The following is a 16,595-nucleotide window of genomic DNA, read 5'->3' on the forward strand; positions in this document are numbered from 1 at the left end:
TTCTATCATCAGGGGTAGGACACTTGTACAATTTATTGTTGCCCTTTCAAATTCTAAAAATAATTAGACAAAATTTTCAGACTTTCATACTTCCAAGAGTACAATTTTTTAATTAATTAAAATGTGCAAGGAAAAATATACCTACGTAACATAAAAAAGATTATCTTTATATTCAAAAAAGTGATTTATTAATATCACGGGTCGGACAAATTTTTGTCACGGGTGGAATAGTGAACATTGTTCTTAAAGAAGAGAGTTTTTATGGTTTTAACCTAAAAATATAACAAAGTTTTACTAGTTGGCGTTCTTGAATGGGTTGAAAATATTGAGTGTTAAATTCTTAATCCAAAATAAATTTTTGTCTACAATTTTTTCAAGGATCACTTTCTCATGGAATGCTCCTTCTAAAAAATGTAACTGGGCAGATATTTAAGTGATATTTCAAAAAAATTATAGAACTTTATTACAATATGGCGTAAATGCAGTGGTTAATTTCTGCAAAAAATGTATCTCAACGGTACGCCGCCGCAAACTCAAGCACTTTTGTATATTTTCCTTTGAAATTTGGTACAAATTTTGAAAACATTTTTCCGCACGGGATTTTGAAAATATTAAAATATTTATATTTGGCACGCATTTCAAGTTAATAGTCGATTTTTTACTCAAAATTAGGAAACTTAATTCCTTATAAATAATCCGTATGTATTTCTAGCAGAATAATGTTTTAAAGATTTGTAGGTACCAAATTGCAAGTGAAAAAAAAATTTTTTAATAAATAATTTTCTAAGTGCACTAAATACCTGCCTTCCCAACAAACAATTTTGGTTCTATAAAGCTTTACAGATGCAATTGTTGCTTCTGTAAAGCATTATAGAAGCAAAATTGTTAGTAGGGTTAGAACATATTTAAGAAGGAATTCTGAAATTACAAAAATGGTTCTATGAGAGGTACCATTAATAACGGTTATTGAAAAAAAAATATTTTCGAAAATATGAACCAAGATGCATGATTTTTTATTGAAGATTCCTTTGACTTTGAAAACATGTTAAATGCTTTTTATCTCCTAGATTTTGTTCAAATCGTTCGATTTTATTTTATTATTTTCATTTACCTGATTCTTACATATGTTTGCCATTCTTTTCTCTTCTTACAGAGTTTCTTCTACGAAATCTTAGCTGGCAAATGGGTTCGCAATGGCCTTCAAATAAAAGGACAAGCAATGACATACATCCAAGCGAATTTCTGCAATTCAATGGCCGATATGGATTTGTTTTTCCTTCAAATATGCGCCACAAATTTACCCGATTACTTCTTTCTAACCAATGCTATCGATCTATTTAGCGTTGGTCAATGGCTAGAAATGGCTCCACTTAAATCACCACAAAAAATGGAACAAGCCTCAATGTTGGAAGGATTTTTAACTTTCCTAGCCACCTTAGTAACATCACGTACAAATCTGGGCAACGATGAAGCCACTCAATGTATCATAGAAATCAGTGCATTATTGGCCACTGAAAACAAAACGCACAGTCAGTTACTCGAACTTATGCCAGAACGTTCCGGCAACGTTCATACAAAGAATTTTGAAACTTTCCTCAAACAGTTATCTGTTTATAAGGCACCTTCTTCGGGCTCCGATAACTTGGAACAAGGATTGTTTACACCCATTGACGAAGTTTGGGAAAACTACTATGATCCATTGCATGTACTGTTGCGTGCTGTACATCGACGAGATTTCCAAAGCTCACTTGATCGATTCACGAATTTTGTAAAGTCTAAAGATAAGATGCCTGCAAGTGGGAATCTCTGGCCACCATTTAGACTTCCGAGGCCAGTGGGAAAGGCTTTCGGTGATCCATGCCGAATTTTGAATTCGAGAGTCTTTCATTCGACAATTCTTTCGATATTCTTCCGAGCGGTACATTCAAGAGATGTATCTGAGCACTTACTAGCATTGGCTGTTTTCCTTTTGGAAATTGCCGTTGAAGTAAGTGACGAACCAAGCAATGGAGCCATGGTAGAATGCGAATCAGCATACCAACAACAGTTTTATACATTTTCACGTAGAGATCCACCAAAGCTATTACAATGCTTTCCCACAGATAATCTCTGTGAGAACCTACGACATGTTGTTGATAAGTTATCACTTAAGTCACAAGAGCCACAAGTATCGCCAGCCAACTATCGTTCGAATCCATTTTACAATGATATTGACTTTGATGTTTCCGACAGCGAAACGTTGCCTATGATTGTCGGAGGAGAAAACGAAAGAGGAGCATCAGCATCGAACACTAATAACTCATTGGCTGTTCTTTCTATGGAAGTGGCATTGCCTCAGGACCTTTCTGTAGTTCCTGAAACTTCTCTTGTCATCCGCAGCATTGATGACGATAGCGATAGTCAAATCGAAGACAACCACTCCATGGCCCTACAGACAATAAACAATATGCCACCAAGGTATACATTACAACCAATAGCTCCACCCGAATCAGGAATGGAAGTGGTCATTCGTCGGGATCTGGGTTTAGCTACAACAAGTGATGGAGCTCAAGTGACTTCTACGACTGTAGCAAATCGTCAGCCAAATGAAATGTTTTCCCCAACTTCGCACATTGCTGGTGGTATGTTGTTGCCTTTCCAACGGGTCCAACCCGTTGCAGTGCCAAGTAGCAATTTGGACATTGTTCCGTCGAATTCTCTTGGCGCTGGCAGTGGAAGTAGTGGTTCCCGTCGAACCTTCGATTCCAGCAGCCGTATGAGAAATGTAGAGCACGCAATCGGACTAAATAAAGATGAAGTTGTCATCGAGGAGAGTATCCTGTCGCTGCTGTTGAAGTTGCATTCGCAACTTAGCGGTACGCTGGATAGTTTCTCGTTGAAAGACGTCGATGATGACAAGGCTTCTTCATCATCAACAATGGATGTTGATTGTGATGAAGCAGGTCCATCGCCGTCATCTTCATCATCGTCCTGCTCATCATCGTCATTTAGTCATCATCGACAAGGGAATACACGAAATATTCGAATATCTGATTCCCGAATCGGTGACGGACCATTCTTCATTGGCAATCTTCTCCGTAAAGTCGCCAAGCGAGATGAAAAATGTGCCCAAAACATCGAAGAAATTCGAAGTCGATTGTGGCCGAACCAAAGAGAAAAACAGGCCGAACAAAAGGCCCGCGAAACTAGAGAAAAAGAAGAACGTTCCCGCAGAGCCAAGGAGAGGCAACGCAAACTAATGCAAGACTTTGCCAATAAACAAAAAGAATTTATGCAAACAGCAGGCCAAAGTATGGAATGTGGCGATGACGAAGATGACGAGGAGTACGAACAACCTCGTGAAAAAGAATACGATTGTATTATATGCAATTGTACAAGTGCCAGTACAGATGCAAATCCCATAGGTTTAGTAGTTTTGGTCGAATCAAGTGGCATTGTTGGTCATCGTCGAAAAGTCGCCGAACGACTACCACTTCCATTAAATCTTGAAGACGAAAAGAGGCTTAAAACCAGCAGTATCTTAGCAACTGACTTCAATCGACGCAATCGAATTTTAAGTGAGAAATTCGGTGAGGAGTCATGGTATTTGTCCAATAATTTAGGTTACGAAAACGGAGTATATGTACAGTCGTGTGGTCATCATGTTCATTTGAGCTGTCTCGACGCTTATCTCAAAACCCTCTATGCCACCCAACGACAACATCTTCACGATCGCGGCGAATTCTATTGTCCCGTTTGTAGACAACTCTCGAATTCTGTTCTGCCACTGAATCCACAGTTGGATAGACCAGCGCCAGTTGTGCGATCCGGCACACAATCATTTGGACAATTGGTATTTGAGCTAATGAACTTAATCAAAGAAAATGAAAGACCACCACTGAGAGTAAGTTCTGACCGAATATGAAACAAAATTCATTCATTTAAATTTGATTTCAGTCTTTAAACACGTTCCACTCTTTTTCACAGACGACAACAAAGCTCTCGGAAGCGATGGGTCGTGCCATGGAAGACATGACGAATATAACACATCGCAAGATTAATCGTTTCCCCCCAACGTTCCGTAGTTTGTTTCTATTTGTGACGTCGATAGCTCGAACAAATTTAGAATCGGAAATAATTCAACGTGGTGGGACTCTGTGTTCGAATCAAGCGACACGTTACAAGCCCAAGCGGGAGTGTATAGTTCCATTGCTGCACGTCCTTTCTGTCCATGTACGAGTACTGGTGGAATGGCCATTGTGGCGATCCTGGGCATCGCTGGCCGGTATGCCAGTAATTGACTCAGCACCCGTGCCTTCCCATTGCAAAGAGTTCATCCCTAGTCTTTTCGCTGACCCTATAGCGTTGCTCTTGAAATTCATCCTCTTGGCACCGTTACACTTAGACCAAGGTAAGCAACAAAATAAGTAAAATACTAACTCTTACTTAATACTTGTCTTCTTTTGCAGTTTATTTCAATTGTATAGTGAAAGTTATGTACAATCTTTTGTACTATCAAATCGTTGTTAAACTATGCGTTGCTCTGACTGACATCGAATGTGACTTCATTATGGAAAAATACAAAGCCACCAGGAGTACAAATACTCCGCACTTGGGCAGAGCAATGGCTCTTGTTCTCAGCCACACCGATAGACTACAAAGACTGCGTCGTGATTGTCTACCGGCTTCACTTGATCAATCCGGACCCATTGAAGTGAACCTTAAATCGATGGAAACACAACTGCAGACTTTGTGTTTACCATTTCTACGCATTGCTGCTCTGTTAAGACATCATTTATATCGCCATGAAATGCCAGAGATCTCAGCTCCGCCATTGGAATTCGTACGATTGGTTTACTACTTGGAGTTGGTTACCGATAGTATGGATTGGGAATGTTTTAATGCATCAAAAGGATTATCGTTTATTCCCGGTACCGAGGAATCGTTGCCACAGTTCTGGTGTGAACAATTAGTAGATGTCCATCCACCATTAGAAGCCATTCGTGATCTTGTGATAGTTAATCAAAATATTGCGTGGCAACAGCCAAAGTTGCTTGGTCTACCTAGAGAATATGAGCGACTTTTTACGGTAATTGATAGAATTTTATGAAATTTTAATTGTTTATAATAAAAAATCCAAATTTTTAGTATTACCATGAAAGACCATGTGAAAATTGCAATAAAGTGCCAAAGGAGAGCTCCATTTGCCTGCTGTGCGGAGCAATTGTTTGCCTCAAACAAAATTGCTGCGCTGAAAATGATTGTTGTGAAGCAGTTAGAGTAAGTTTTATTTGAATTTTTTATTTATTTTTATGATTATTTTTATTAATAATCTTCTTAATTTTTAGCATACAATTTCATGCGGCGGTGGTATTGGCATCTTTCTAGTTGTCACATCGACATACATCATTGTTATACGAGGTCGTAGAGCGTGTTTGTGGGGTTCGCTGTATTTAGATGATTTTGATGAAGAAGATCGCGATTTAAAGTAAGTTTAAATTTGAAAATTAATATATTCACATAATAAGCACTTAAGAGCTATCGTTTCGGAGCAATTTCCGATCGATACGTTGTCTTTATTTTCGTTTAAAAAACCGAAGTTTTTCTTGTCGGAGAACACACGAAGAAATATAACGTCTAGCTATCCAAAATTCATATTTTATCAAAAGATTTTCATCAAATTCGAAAAGAACTTCTTTGTAATGGATACCTTCTTTCTATCCTAATAAATCGAAAGCCGTAGCATATTTTGGAGTAAGTGATAGCGAAAAATGCTCCTAGTCGAAAAATGCGCCTAAGTGGATAAATCCATCTTCTACGATACAAGAATTGACGTCCATATAGAACGTTAAATGAATTGTTTCTACTATACTATTGAATATAATCAAAAGCCTTTCTTCGCCGGTGCTAAGTTGCTTTATAATCGTTTCTATTGAAGACAATTTATCCCAATTTTCAATTGAACAATACAACCCAGTGTTTGCGTTCTACTCACCACATTGTACAGGTCTAATGGTTTATGAATTGCATTGAACCGTTTGTCATTTTTGCTAGATAATCAGACTTATCGTGAGTTTCACGTGAACAAGATTCCACCCGGAAAAATTGAATTTCACTTTTCCCCTATTGTGAATTCCGGGCAAAAAGTTGTTCACGTTCGGACATCTCCCTTTACTTTCAACTTTTTTTCAGGTAATTTGCGATATATTCGACAGCTTTTCTCTCACTTAAATTTTGGTGCCGAACAAGAAACTAGTTTAGCGGAAAATGTAAATTCCCTTCGGGTGAAACTCATGATAGCTTTTAAAATTCCGGGCAAACAAAAATATTCCGAGCCGAAAACATTCCACGTGAAACTCACAATAGGGCTGAATACCAGTTTGTTATTTCTTGGTTGTTCGAATTTCCAATTCAATTTATTTGCTGAACTCGAATACGAGGTCAAAAAAATGTATCAATGCGTGTTTTGGTTAAAACGCGTTTTGAAGTTATTCAGCCCTATCACACACAGCAACGTAATAAATTCGTTTTGGAGTTTGTGAAAGTGATATCAAAAGCTCCAAATTTTATATTTTAATTATGACGAATGAAAACGATCATGAAAAGTTTCCCTCAGAATTTATTGGTATCGGCATTTTCCAGGGAAATAAAACTATTGGGCCCTATCGTGAATCTCCAGAGGAATTGAAACACAATTTATTTCCAGGAAAAAAAATCATAATAAATGAAAACTTAAACAAAAAATCCAAGAAAAAGATCTAAAAGTGTGTTTTTGGTCTTTGTTTTAAATATATTTTTTTTTTTTCATTGAATATGAGCAATTATACAGTATAAATCCAAGAACGAACATCTTTTTGACATCAATTTAACTAAATTTCTAGCTTATTATAAAGATTTTTACGTATTTTTACTAATACGCTTCAGTTTCCTAAATTTGATGACTTTTCATCAAGAAATGGGCGTGCAACTGATTTTTGGCGCCATAAAACACAAAATGCACCACTGTGCGGCAAGGAGAATGATTAGTCAAAGCCATTTTGAACGACATAGTTTAAAGTCTTCAGCGAGTTCATGACTTTCACTGATTGTGTCAACTTCATTTTACTACTAATTTGGTAAAAATAATAATCTACCAAATAGTCTATAAAAATTAAAAAAATATCGTAAAAATAGGAATTTTGCTTACCCAATTTGAACAATTTTTTTTCCTACTTAATATTGAGCTCATAAAAGAGTTGTCTAAATCTATTATATTAAAAAAAAATAAGATGTTAGGGTGGTCAAATTTGTTTTCTAAAAATACAATTTAAACAAGTTTTTTTCAAGCTTTAACGCTGAAGATATTAACCGATTTTGAATATTTCTTAAACTCTTTTAAGTCTTTACCATTTGCAACTTTTCCGCGCTATTAGGATTTGAAATTAAAAAAAAAAAAACAGTTTTTTTACCCACCCCAAACTCAGTCTAAGACTGCCGAATTTAGTCATAATGTATTTGGTTATTTTTATTGAATAAAAAGTTTGTTACCTATTATTTGACTATCTATCTTTTTTATCTGTAATTAATTTCGTTTTGTCATGTTTAAATCTAATTAAATATTTTTGTTTTGTTTTTTTTTTTCAGACGTGGTAAACCATTATACCTCAGCCAAGATCGATTCAATCTTCTAGAATCTCAGTGGCTCTCACATAAATTCGCTCACACAAAACACACTTGGGTGTTCCATCGTGATCTATTGTAAATAATAAACAAACACTACAACAACAATCACATGTAATATAGTGATTGAGTTTTTAAATCAAAACGTGGATTTTATTTTTAAATTATAATTACAAAATAAACTGAAATTTAAAAAGAAAATATAAATATATAAATATTGAGACATTGGGTTTTACCTATACAGACAAAAATATATATGTATTTACTTCTTATCTCACTATTAAAAGTTACTTATTCCTCAAAATACATCGTTATAATAAACACTAAACAACAAAACCTACCCCGCCACTTGTTCGAAATGAACTGTAAATTTAACAACAAAACCAATCAAATTGACAAGAGTGTAATGAAAACTTGAATCAAAAGGTCATACGCAATAATGTAACTCTACCAAAATGTCAAAAAATATTCCTCCCTTCACACAATGTAGTTTATTAAAAATCCATTATTGATGTCACAAAATCTAATCTCTAAAGCAAATAATAAAAATAGATAGAAAACGAAAATGAAAAAAAAAATCATAAAATTATATAAATAAAATCAGGGATTAATTCCCATTTATTTATTTATTAATTTATCAAAAAAAGATTTACCTTAAAAGGTTAAATCTAATATAAAAAAAGATGAATAATTGCTTATGGCTCTTAATTAATTAAGTCGAGTTGTATTTTAATTGTGTTTATGTTTGCGCGAAATTACTATATTCTGGCTATTCGTTGTTTTTTAATTAACTGGCAGCTTATTTAAATTATTCTCAACGCAATCGAAATGTTGGACTCGCTCGCCAATCATATTATTAATTTAATAAGGGCCCATAATAAATAATAACAAGCATAATAATAAAAGTAATAATTGTTATTCCTCTGTGTGATATTCGATTTAATATTAAACAAAATACAAAGACTTTTATTAAACATTTATTTCCAAAAAAAAAAAAAAAAAAAATAACAAAAAAAGGAAGATAAAATATAAAAGAAAACAAAAAATAATATCCCTCTATATCACCGATTATTTAATTTAAAAAAAAATATTAAGTTTCATTTGTTTAAAAAAAATCTAATATCAAAGTTTTGTTCGTTTCTTTCTATTTTTGTAAATTAGTTGAATTTTAATTTACTTAAATTTAATACAAAATCAAAATAATTTCGCATGATTTTTATTTTTCAAAAATGTGAATTTAAAAAAAAACGTTATATAAAATTTTTTAAAAATCCAAACAAGAAATACAGATTTTTTTTTGTTTTATTTACATTTTAAAAGAAAAGAATTAAAAAAAAAAAAACTGAAAAATAATTTTCCGTTACGTTAATTTAAAATAAAATAAAAATGATGTAGCAAAAATATAAATATATATATTTACATTATATAAAAATAGAAGTTAATGCAAAAAAAGAGAAATATGTATACAAAACACACATTACAAAATAATAATAATAATATTATTATATTTGATGTATCTACGAGAATTATGCCTAAGTATATAATAATAATAACTAATAATAAAAAAAATGAAATAAAGTCAACAAAACAATAATATTGTTACTCGCTTTAAATCGTGTTTTTGTTTTTGTGATATGTTTTATTTTTTTTTTTTTTCAGATTAAGATTAGTTTTTTATTGTACTATTATTGTATTCTGCCGTAGCTTACAGACAAATCTGCAGTCACGTATAGCTTAGGCAACTGCCATATTATTGCTCATATTTTCAAATTGTCTCAATTGAACAGTTGCTACATTCAGTCTTTTACGACATTTACAAGACTGGCAACTTTCCAGTATTTTTGCCATTTTGTTACCATTTTTATTTTCGTTGTATAAACGTTCAGCCATTTTTTTTTTTGTAATAGGGTCGCAAGACCATATAAATGAATGAACCTGCTCATTCTTTGTTAATATTATCGGGTAATGGAGAGCATATAGTTATTTATTTGTATGTTTTTCGCTCTTATTAAATAAAGTATTTTAATACATACTTACTCTCGTATTTATAAACGTTGTATAACTTTATACAACTGTTAAATTTGGAAAATGTAATCAAAAACCTTCTTAATTGTTGTCTTATAGCTGTCAAACTTATACACAAAGGTAGATTGTCTTAGCCGCAAACAATGTGATTATTATTTTTATGAAATAAAGCGTAATTTCCTACAATTTGAAAAAAGTTCTGCAGTGTATAAGTGGACAACAATCTAATAAATACGACTGTAAAAGTATATTATTTCTAATATCAAAAGTATTCAAACTATTTTGCTGTCTGAGAGTATCTTCAAATAAGATGTAACGGGTGTGACTTTCGTCTGTCACACTTGCATCTGACAGTTGCGAGACAAAATTACTAGCAAGTTGCCAGTCGTCGTTTAGCCAGGAGGGCAATTTTCCAAAAAATTGACTTTATTTGGAAACAAAATTATGTATTAAAAAATCAACCGCTACACTTACAATAACGTGCTATAATTTTTTGTAAAGTCGTATTTAAATACATTTTTTTTATAACATTATATTTCTGAAATATCAATTTTCAAAATCAAAATTTTTAAAAATTTTATGTAATAATTTAGTGTTCAAAATTCAAAATTTGTTTTTAAACAAAAACAGAAAATAGTATGCAAAAATGTTTTTTCCGTTTTCTAGATATTTCAGAAAAATCTTTAAAAAAAACACCTGTATTTTTTTTGTTTAACGTTTTTTGTTTTAACGTTTAACCCAACCTACACGCTCTATTTTGGTAGATCTCTCCCTGATATGAAAAAGTCAGATAAAGAAATTTGAAAACACTGCATAATTTCAGAAATTCAGCCCTATCGAGGTATCCGTTTGGAGATTTTTTTTTTTCGATTTGTTCGAAATTGGAGAATTTTCTGTCGTGGTATCCGTTCCGATTGACAAAGCCTCAGCAAGAGATTGAAGACTTTTGAGCATCACAAGGATTTTGATAAATAACGTGTGAAATGAATGCGATTGTATACTTTATTTTTTTGTTCAGAAGTGGATACAATGAATGAAATGTGAGTTCCGATCGGAACGGGCTATCGTTTCGGAACTTCCTCCGAACGGATACTTTGTTAGGGCTGATTAACTCATTTGGTTCCTAGTCGTTAATTACTCTGAAGTTTGTTTGAAACCACTAACAAAAATCTATTTTGTAAATGTGTTGCTTTATTAACCAACAACTTTCTCTTCGAAAAATAAATGAAAGAAAGAGAACCGTGTTATTTGATGCAGAAAATACCTTCTCTTTTTTCTTGTTTAAAAACTAACAACATCAAAATTCAAATAAATAGTTGACAGAAAATATATGCCCAATATTATTACAATAAAAAACATGTATAATATTTGTATCAAAGCTCATGTCTTTAAACATGCGATACGGAGTGTATTTACTCTGTGACAAACATAATTTAAATTTAAAAAAAAAGTTAGTTTCCGGTGGCCATTTATTCTTAATCTTCTTTTTCTCTTAATCGACACTACCGTACCTTTGAGTTTTTGTAAGAGCGCATATTATCTCAGTAGATGGCACTAGCATCACATGAGAGCGTTTAGATTTAAAAAGAAAGCTCTTTAATTTCGCTAGATGTCGCTAACAACATATGAGTGAGCTTCACTAAAAAGCTTTTTAAATTTTAAACTTCCGAAACGTAACGTAACAGTATCTACTTCATTTTTTTTTAATCACAAATCAAATTGCAAATCATTTGGTCTCGAATTTTTATAGAAAACAGTCATGAATCCCACAAATAATGAAAATATCTCATCAATTTCTCGTCAATACATTTATAATTTTCCATTTCCATACAAACTCTGGATAGCTGTGAATTCAATTTCATGCAAATTCATTAAATGGAACATTGATGGGACACAAATAGAAGTCCAATTAGTTGCATTGGACAGCTATCTCAATAGTCCAATGTCTATTTTTACAATCAAAAGTCGATCTACTTTTGTCAATCATTTGCGTGGCTATGCATTTCAATTGATTAAAACTGAAGTAAAAGATATTCAAAGAGACCAACAAGGCTCACCTACTGGTTCATTGTTATCTCCAATTTACAGTGAAATTGTAATGCATTTTAATCATATGCATTTCCTTCGTCATCGAATCCATTTGTTGGCTAACATTAGATTGGTTAACAGTATTCCATGTCCTTCGGTTTATGAAGGAGACCATCAAACCACTTTCATGGACAACAATCGATTGGAAAATGATTTGTGCTTCAAACGAATGGGATCAGGTTCCCAATTGTCCAAAGCACAATTAAAACATCAATTGGTTTTGAATTTTCTATCGGAAGTTAAAACTTTGGAGTCCAAATTGAAAGCATCCGAATCAAGATCTAAAGCCATGGAACAAGAAGGCAATGAAGAGGATTCTATGATTGAATTGTCAGCTGAATTATTTGAGAATCCACATGATAGTGTACTTTATATGGGTGATGAACATCGTACTGCTTATGCTGGATTTTATGGCAACTGTACCAATGAACAGGTTTTAAAATTCTTTGGACCTTATTTACCAATGTATGAGAATGATAATAATGATGAAGGAGAGAAGCGAATTGCAAATTTGAAGTAAGTTCTTGGGTGCTTTCATAAATGCATGGTCGCGCAAGTCTGACCAATGCAAAGCTTTCATTAATGCAAATGACAAATGTCAGGTGTTCATAAATGTAAAACGCAAATATTTGCAGCGCAAATGTGCAAATGAAAAAATTCCCATGCGCAATGAATTTAAACTCAAAGAAAGAAGGAAAATGCGGTAAAAATGATACAGCTTTTCTTTATTTCTCAATTTTGTCAAAATATTGATTGGAAATTCAAAGTTCAATTAAAAATAACAAAAATAGCCGCGAATTTCTTGGATATAATAAAATTGTAAATATTTAGAGAAATGTTAAAAAAAGTTGTTTTTTCTTCTTAAAGAAGATATGATTGTTTTGGAGAAGAGGCTGAATTGAAACTTAAAAATTTTGCCAAATGACGCAAATCAGAAAAAGTGTTCATAAATTCAAAGTAAAATACATGCGCAAATAGTTTTTCTGACATTAGTCTGATCGCAAATGACCGCATGTAAACAAAGCAACCATGCAATTATGAAAGCACCCCTTGTTTTTAATAATTAAATTGGTATTTATGTTATGTTATGTTCTGATGGTGCTCCCAGGACTACTTTTGCGGTCATTATAGTTCTTATGCTAAAAGTTTTCAAAAATAAAAATGGTAGATAGAACAACGCTCGTCAAAAACCGAAGGAAGGTAGGTATAGGTACCTAGTCTGAAAATTCAATGAAAAATTTCAACCCTTTTAAATGATAAAATAAGTTTGTTAATTGTTTTGAATCTTTTTTTCTGTTTTATCTTCTGCTAACCTCATGTTTTAACAAGTGGATCCCACTTTGAAGCCAGGTCCTCACAAAAACAAAAAGCAGATTTTGTTAGGTAGGTACTTTGGTCTTATGTATTTCTTTCCTTGAATCTAATAGCAATTCTTGATTTTATTTTTCAATGTAGAAGAAGCTTCAAGGAATAGAGTACCCACATTCCAGGGGCCATACTCTGTATTTTGTTGGGAAAGTACATCCTTTTCGACAGTGCTTTCCGTTCCGTTTTCGAATTGGTACCTAATTAAATTACTCTTTAAAATTTTCGGTTCTTTGGATTTAGATTCTAATGCAAATTTCTTTCATTAATTGTTGAGTTTTATTGGCGTTAGGAATATTCAATTTTCTCTTTGCCACATCAGTTTGCGAACACTTGAGTTCTATCAATATATATTTTTGTTGTTGTGTTTTATCTTTCCTCGAATTTTTACCATCACTAAGATTTTCTTTCAAAAACTAAAATGTTAAGAGATTCCGCTATCACATTTTTTGTAAAATTTTGTAAAAACAATTTTTTTATATTCGAATGGTTTTGCCATTCGGAAACGAGGAACGAGGTACAAAAATTCTATTTTCGAAATTATTATTTCGAAAGAACATTGTTGGTTTGCTATGCAGCATATTAGTGAAACGATAACATTAATTTTATTTAATAAAAAAGTCTTACGGCCGATTTCTTCACAGAGTCCTAGCTGTAATACCGGTTCTAGTCCTAATGTTAGTACTCAAATCGGTATCAAAACTCATTTCTTTACTAAGGTTCTAAGGCTTAGAACTGTTCATTTACAACCGAGTACTAGTTAGGACTCGGTATTAGCTAGTTCCTCAAAATCAGCTAGGACCTGGTTATTATTCCAATCGTTAGTACTCAAATCGATACCAAGTGATTTCTTTACAAGAGTATTGAGCTATAGAACTTACAAATTGGTACCGAGTATTAGTTATGACTCGTATAGTTAGGACCTAAAGTCCTAACTATACGATGAATGAATTTGAAATTTTTGTCTAGATATGTTCTTTTAATAGAAAATATGTACATATTTTCCCGTAATATTATGTTATGTATTCAGTAAATGACAAGTCACATATTGGCAGTTCCTTAAATCCCATGGCACTTATTGTCGTTCAACTATCTATGCGATACAAGTCGATCGAATCAATAAAATGTCTGTTTTGGTATTGTGTATCTCTTTCGACAAAAATATGTATTTGCTATTGTGAACTATGAACTTGATTTAAGTCGATAGCAAAATTTTAAACGAAAAAGATCGAACGATAAACAACGTTCACAACAAAATTTCATAACACCAAAATTTATTTTCGAAAAACATCAATAAAAGTCGTTTTCGATCATTGACTTTCGAAAAAAGTCGTTTATCGATAGACAAACGACACTCGCAATAAAGGCCCATATGTTATGTTGACCATTATGAAATATCTTAAATCTCTATTTCCAATAAGATTTTTGAGAAAATTCCAATTTTTTCTCATCGTTTCATAAAAAAATGAGAAAAAACTGGAATTATCTCAAACACCTTTAATTAAGTACCTAAATACTTGTCCAAATAACTACACACATATTTCCAATATACATAGGTACATATTTGAAAAAAAAACTAATTTTGAAAAAATAAAAAATTTTATACGATAAAAAAATGCTTTTGGAGTGTGGTTTTGTCCAAAAAAATGTTCGTTGCAGTTCTCTTATTACTCAAAATTTAAATCGTAAAATAATTTTTTTCAAAAAAAAATTATTTATCTTTTTTTATAATTCAAAAATTTATTTTTTTTTTAATTTTACGTTTGATTTTAAAATATTTGGCCTACATAGGTATCCGTCTGAGCCCAAAATTTATCCGATTTCATACGAATGGGGAAGTTTTTACCTGTCGTAAGCTCACTTGGAAGCATAGTTCGTATGAAATCGGAGAATTTTCCGATCGAATAAAGCTATACAAATGTTTTTGTATTAAAAGTGAAAATTTAATTAGTTGTTTGACAAAAATTCTAAAATTTAAAAAAATCGGTACCGTCAATAATAATTTTCGAAAAAAACTTTTTTCATTAAAAATACGACATACATTATTTAAACTAACATTTCAATTTTTTCATCAAAATTCTTTTGAGTCGTTTTTGATCAAATTAAACTTGTATGGGAGATACCGTTAAATGTAGTCCTAAAAAATGTATTCCAAGAACGCTTCATATATGATGTTAATAGGTCTATCTATTTAGTAAAGGCTGTAGCTCGTTATACAGACAAATGGACAGACAGGCAGACGGACTTGCGGTACCCACTTTTTTTGCATTCTCTATCATAAGCTGTGTTTTTTTTGACATTGCTATCTATATCCGCAGTTTGAGTTTACATGCATTACGAAAACATAATACATACATGTGTGGATCAAAATCAAAACCCATTATATCCACTTTTCAAAAAAAATGACTTAGGTATGAGGTTTTGTTCTTATTATTCAAATGCATACGTGGGCCAAATTTGAATCCCAAATTGTATTTTAAGATATCAGACCACAAAATATGTAGAAAATAGCAAAATCCATACATTTTTTGATTTTCTAATTTTGTTTTTCTCGATTTACTCGAAATCTCTGAAAGTGGATAAAATGGGTTTTGATTCTAATCCACACACATGCCCTATAGAGAAAATAAAAATGAGGAAAGTGCAAAAAGGTCCCACTGCAAATCAACTCAATGAATAACTAGAACACGCGCCTCATGTCCTTTTGGCTTGAACGAAATGAATCCCTATTAAAATTAACTCAAATAAGTCGTATCATTTTTATTTTCTTTATAGTTTACCGGGAAAACCCACCTCACAGTCAAACGGTTTTGAAATAAATTATTCGGTAAATGAAGAAACCACAATTATTCCATCTGAAAATGTAGCCCAACAAAATGGTCCCTTGCCTTGTACACCATTGCAACCACCACTGCAATTTCCACAACCAAATATTTCACTACCAAGTGTATCATCTTCACTTGAACCAATTTTCATAACAGAAAATGAACAAAATGATGATGAAAAAGATGAAGACATCTTGATGGATGAATTTATCAAATTCAAAGAACAAACTGAAAATCAGGAATCCACAACTGAGCCTATTGAAAAACCAGATATAAAAATGGAACAAGTCCATAACGAACATGAGAACGAAGAAAATGAAACTAATTTTAAAAATTTCTTTAACCAATATCGTGAATCTTTAAGTTTACTTTATGAAAAACAGTAAACTATTTATTTGTTTTTGATTTTTTTTTATCTTTTTCGTTTGTTTTTAATTTTATTTATTGAAGAAGTAATTGTATCAACATTGTTCCTGTTTTTTATTATTTTTTGTTTTCTTTTTTAATGTACAAACATAAACATCAGTCATAAAGCGCTGTGTGGAAGTTTGCTGATGTTGCCTCGTTATTAACGCCTCGTGTGATATAATATATTTAAATATAATAATAATTCATTGATGTTATAATATTGAGTTGTGTTTTGTTGTTTTTTTG

General features: G+C 32.3%; 2 protein-coding genes across 5 annotated transcripts in view; both read left to right on the plus strand.

Annotated features, from left to right (window-relative positions):
- Window positions 1-7,942, plus strand: part of LOC129912437 (E3 ubiquitin-protein ligase Ubr3) — a 59,275-nt gene extending 51,333 nt beyond the window's left edge. For 2 of the 4 annotated variants that reach the window (XM_055990656.1, XM_055990657.1), the window contains exons 8-13: window positions 1,154-3,883; window positions 3,937-4,390; window positions 4,449-5,068; window positions 5,128-5,259; window positions 5,328-5,467; window positions 7,603-7,942. In XM_055990656.1, the coding sequence (XP_055846631.1) occupies window positions 1,154-3,883; window positions 3,937-4,390; window positions 4,449-5,068; window positions 5,128-5,259; window positions 5,328-5,467; window positions 7,603-7,720 (4,194 nt within the window). In that variant the 3' untranslated portion in view covers window positions 7,721-7,942. The remainder of the gene's footprint in view (window positions 1-1,153; window positions 3,884-3,936; window positions 4,391-4,448; window positions 5,069-5,127; window positions 5,260-5,327; window positions 5,468-7,602) is intronic. The other 2 variants (XM_055990658.1, XM_055990659.1) reach the window with 1 other exon arrangement.
- Window positions 7,943-11,384: 3,442 nt separating this feature from the next.
- LOC129909950 (uncharacterized) lies at window positions 11,385-16,567 on the plus strand. Its single transcript, XM_055987131.1, has 2 exons — window positions 11,385-12,267; window positions 15,892-16,567. Exons 1-2 carry the CDS (start codon window positions 11,423-11,425, stop codon window positions 16,325-16,327), a joined length of 1,281 nt encoding a protein of 426 aa, XP_055843106.1. The 5' UTR covers window positions 11,385-11,422; the 3' UTR covers window positions 16,328-16,567.
- Window positions 16,568-16,595: the final 28 nt, after the last annotated feature.

The sequence above is a fragment of the Episyrphus balteatus genome, chromosome 2 (assembly GCF_945859705.1).
Source record: "Episyrphus balteatus chromosome 2, idEpiBalt1.1, whole genome shotgun sequence".
Lineage (NCBI taxonomy): Eukaryota > Metazoa > Arthropoda > Insecta > Diptera > Syrphidae > Episyrphus > Episyrphus balteatus.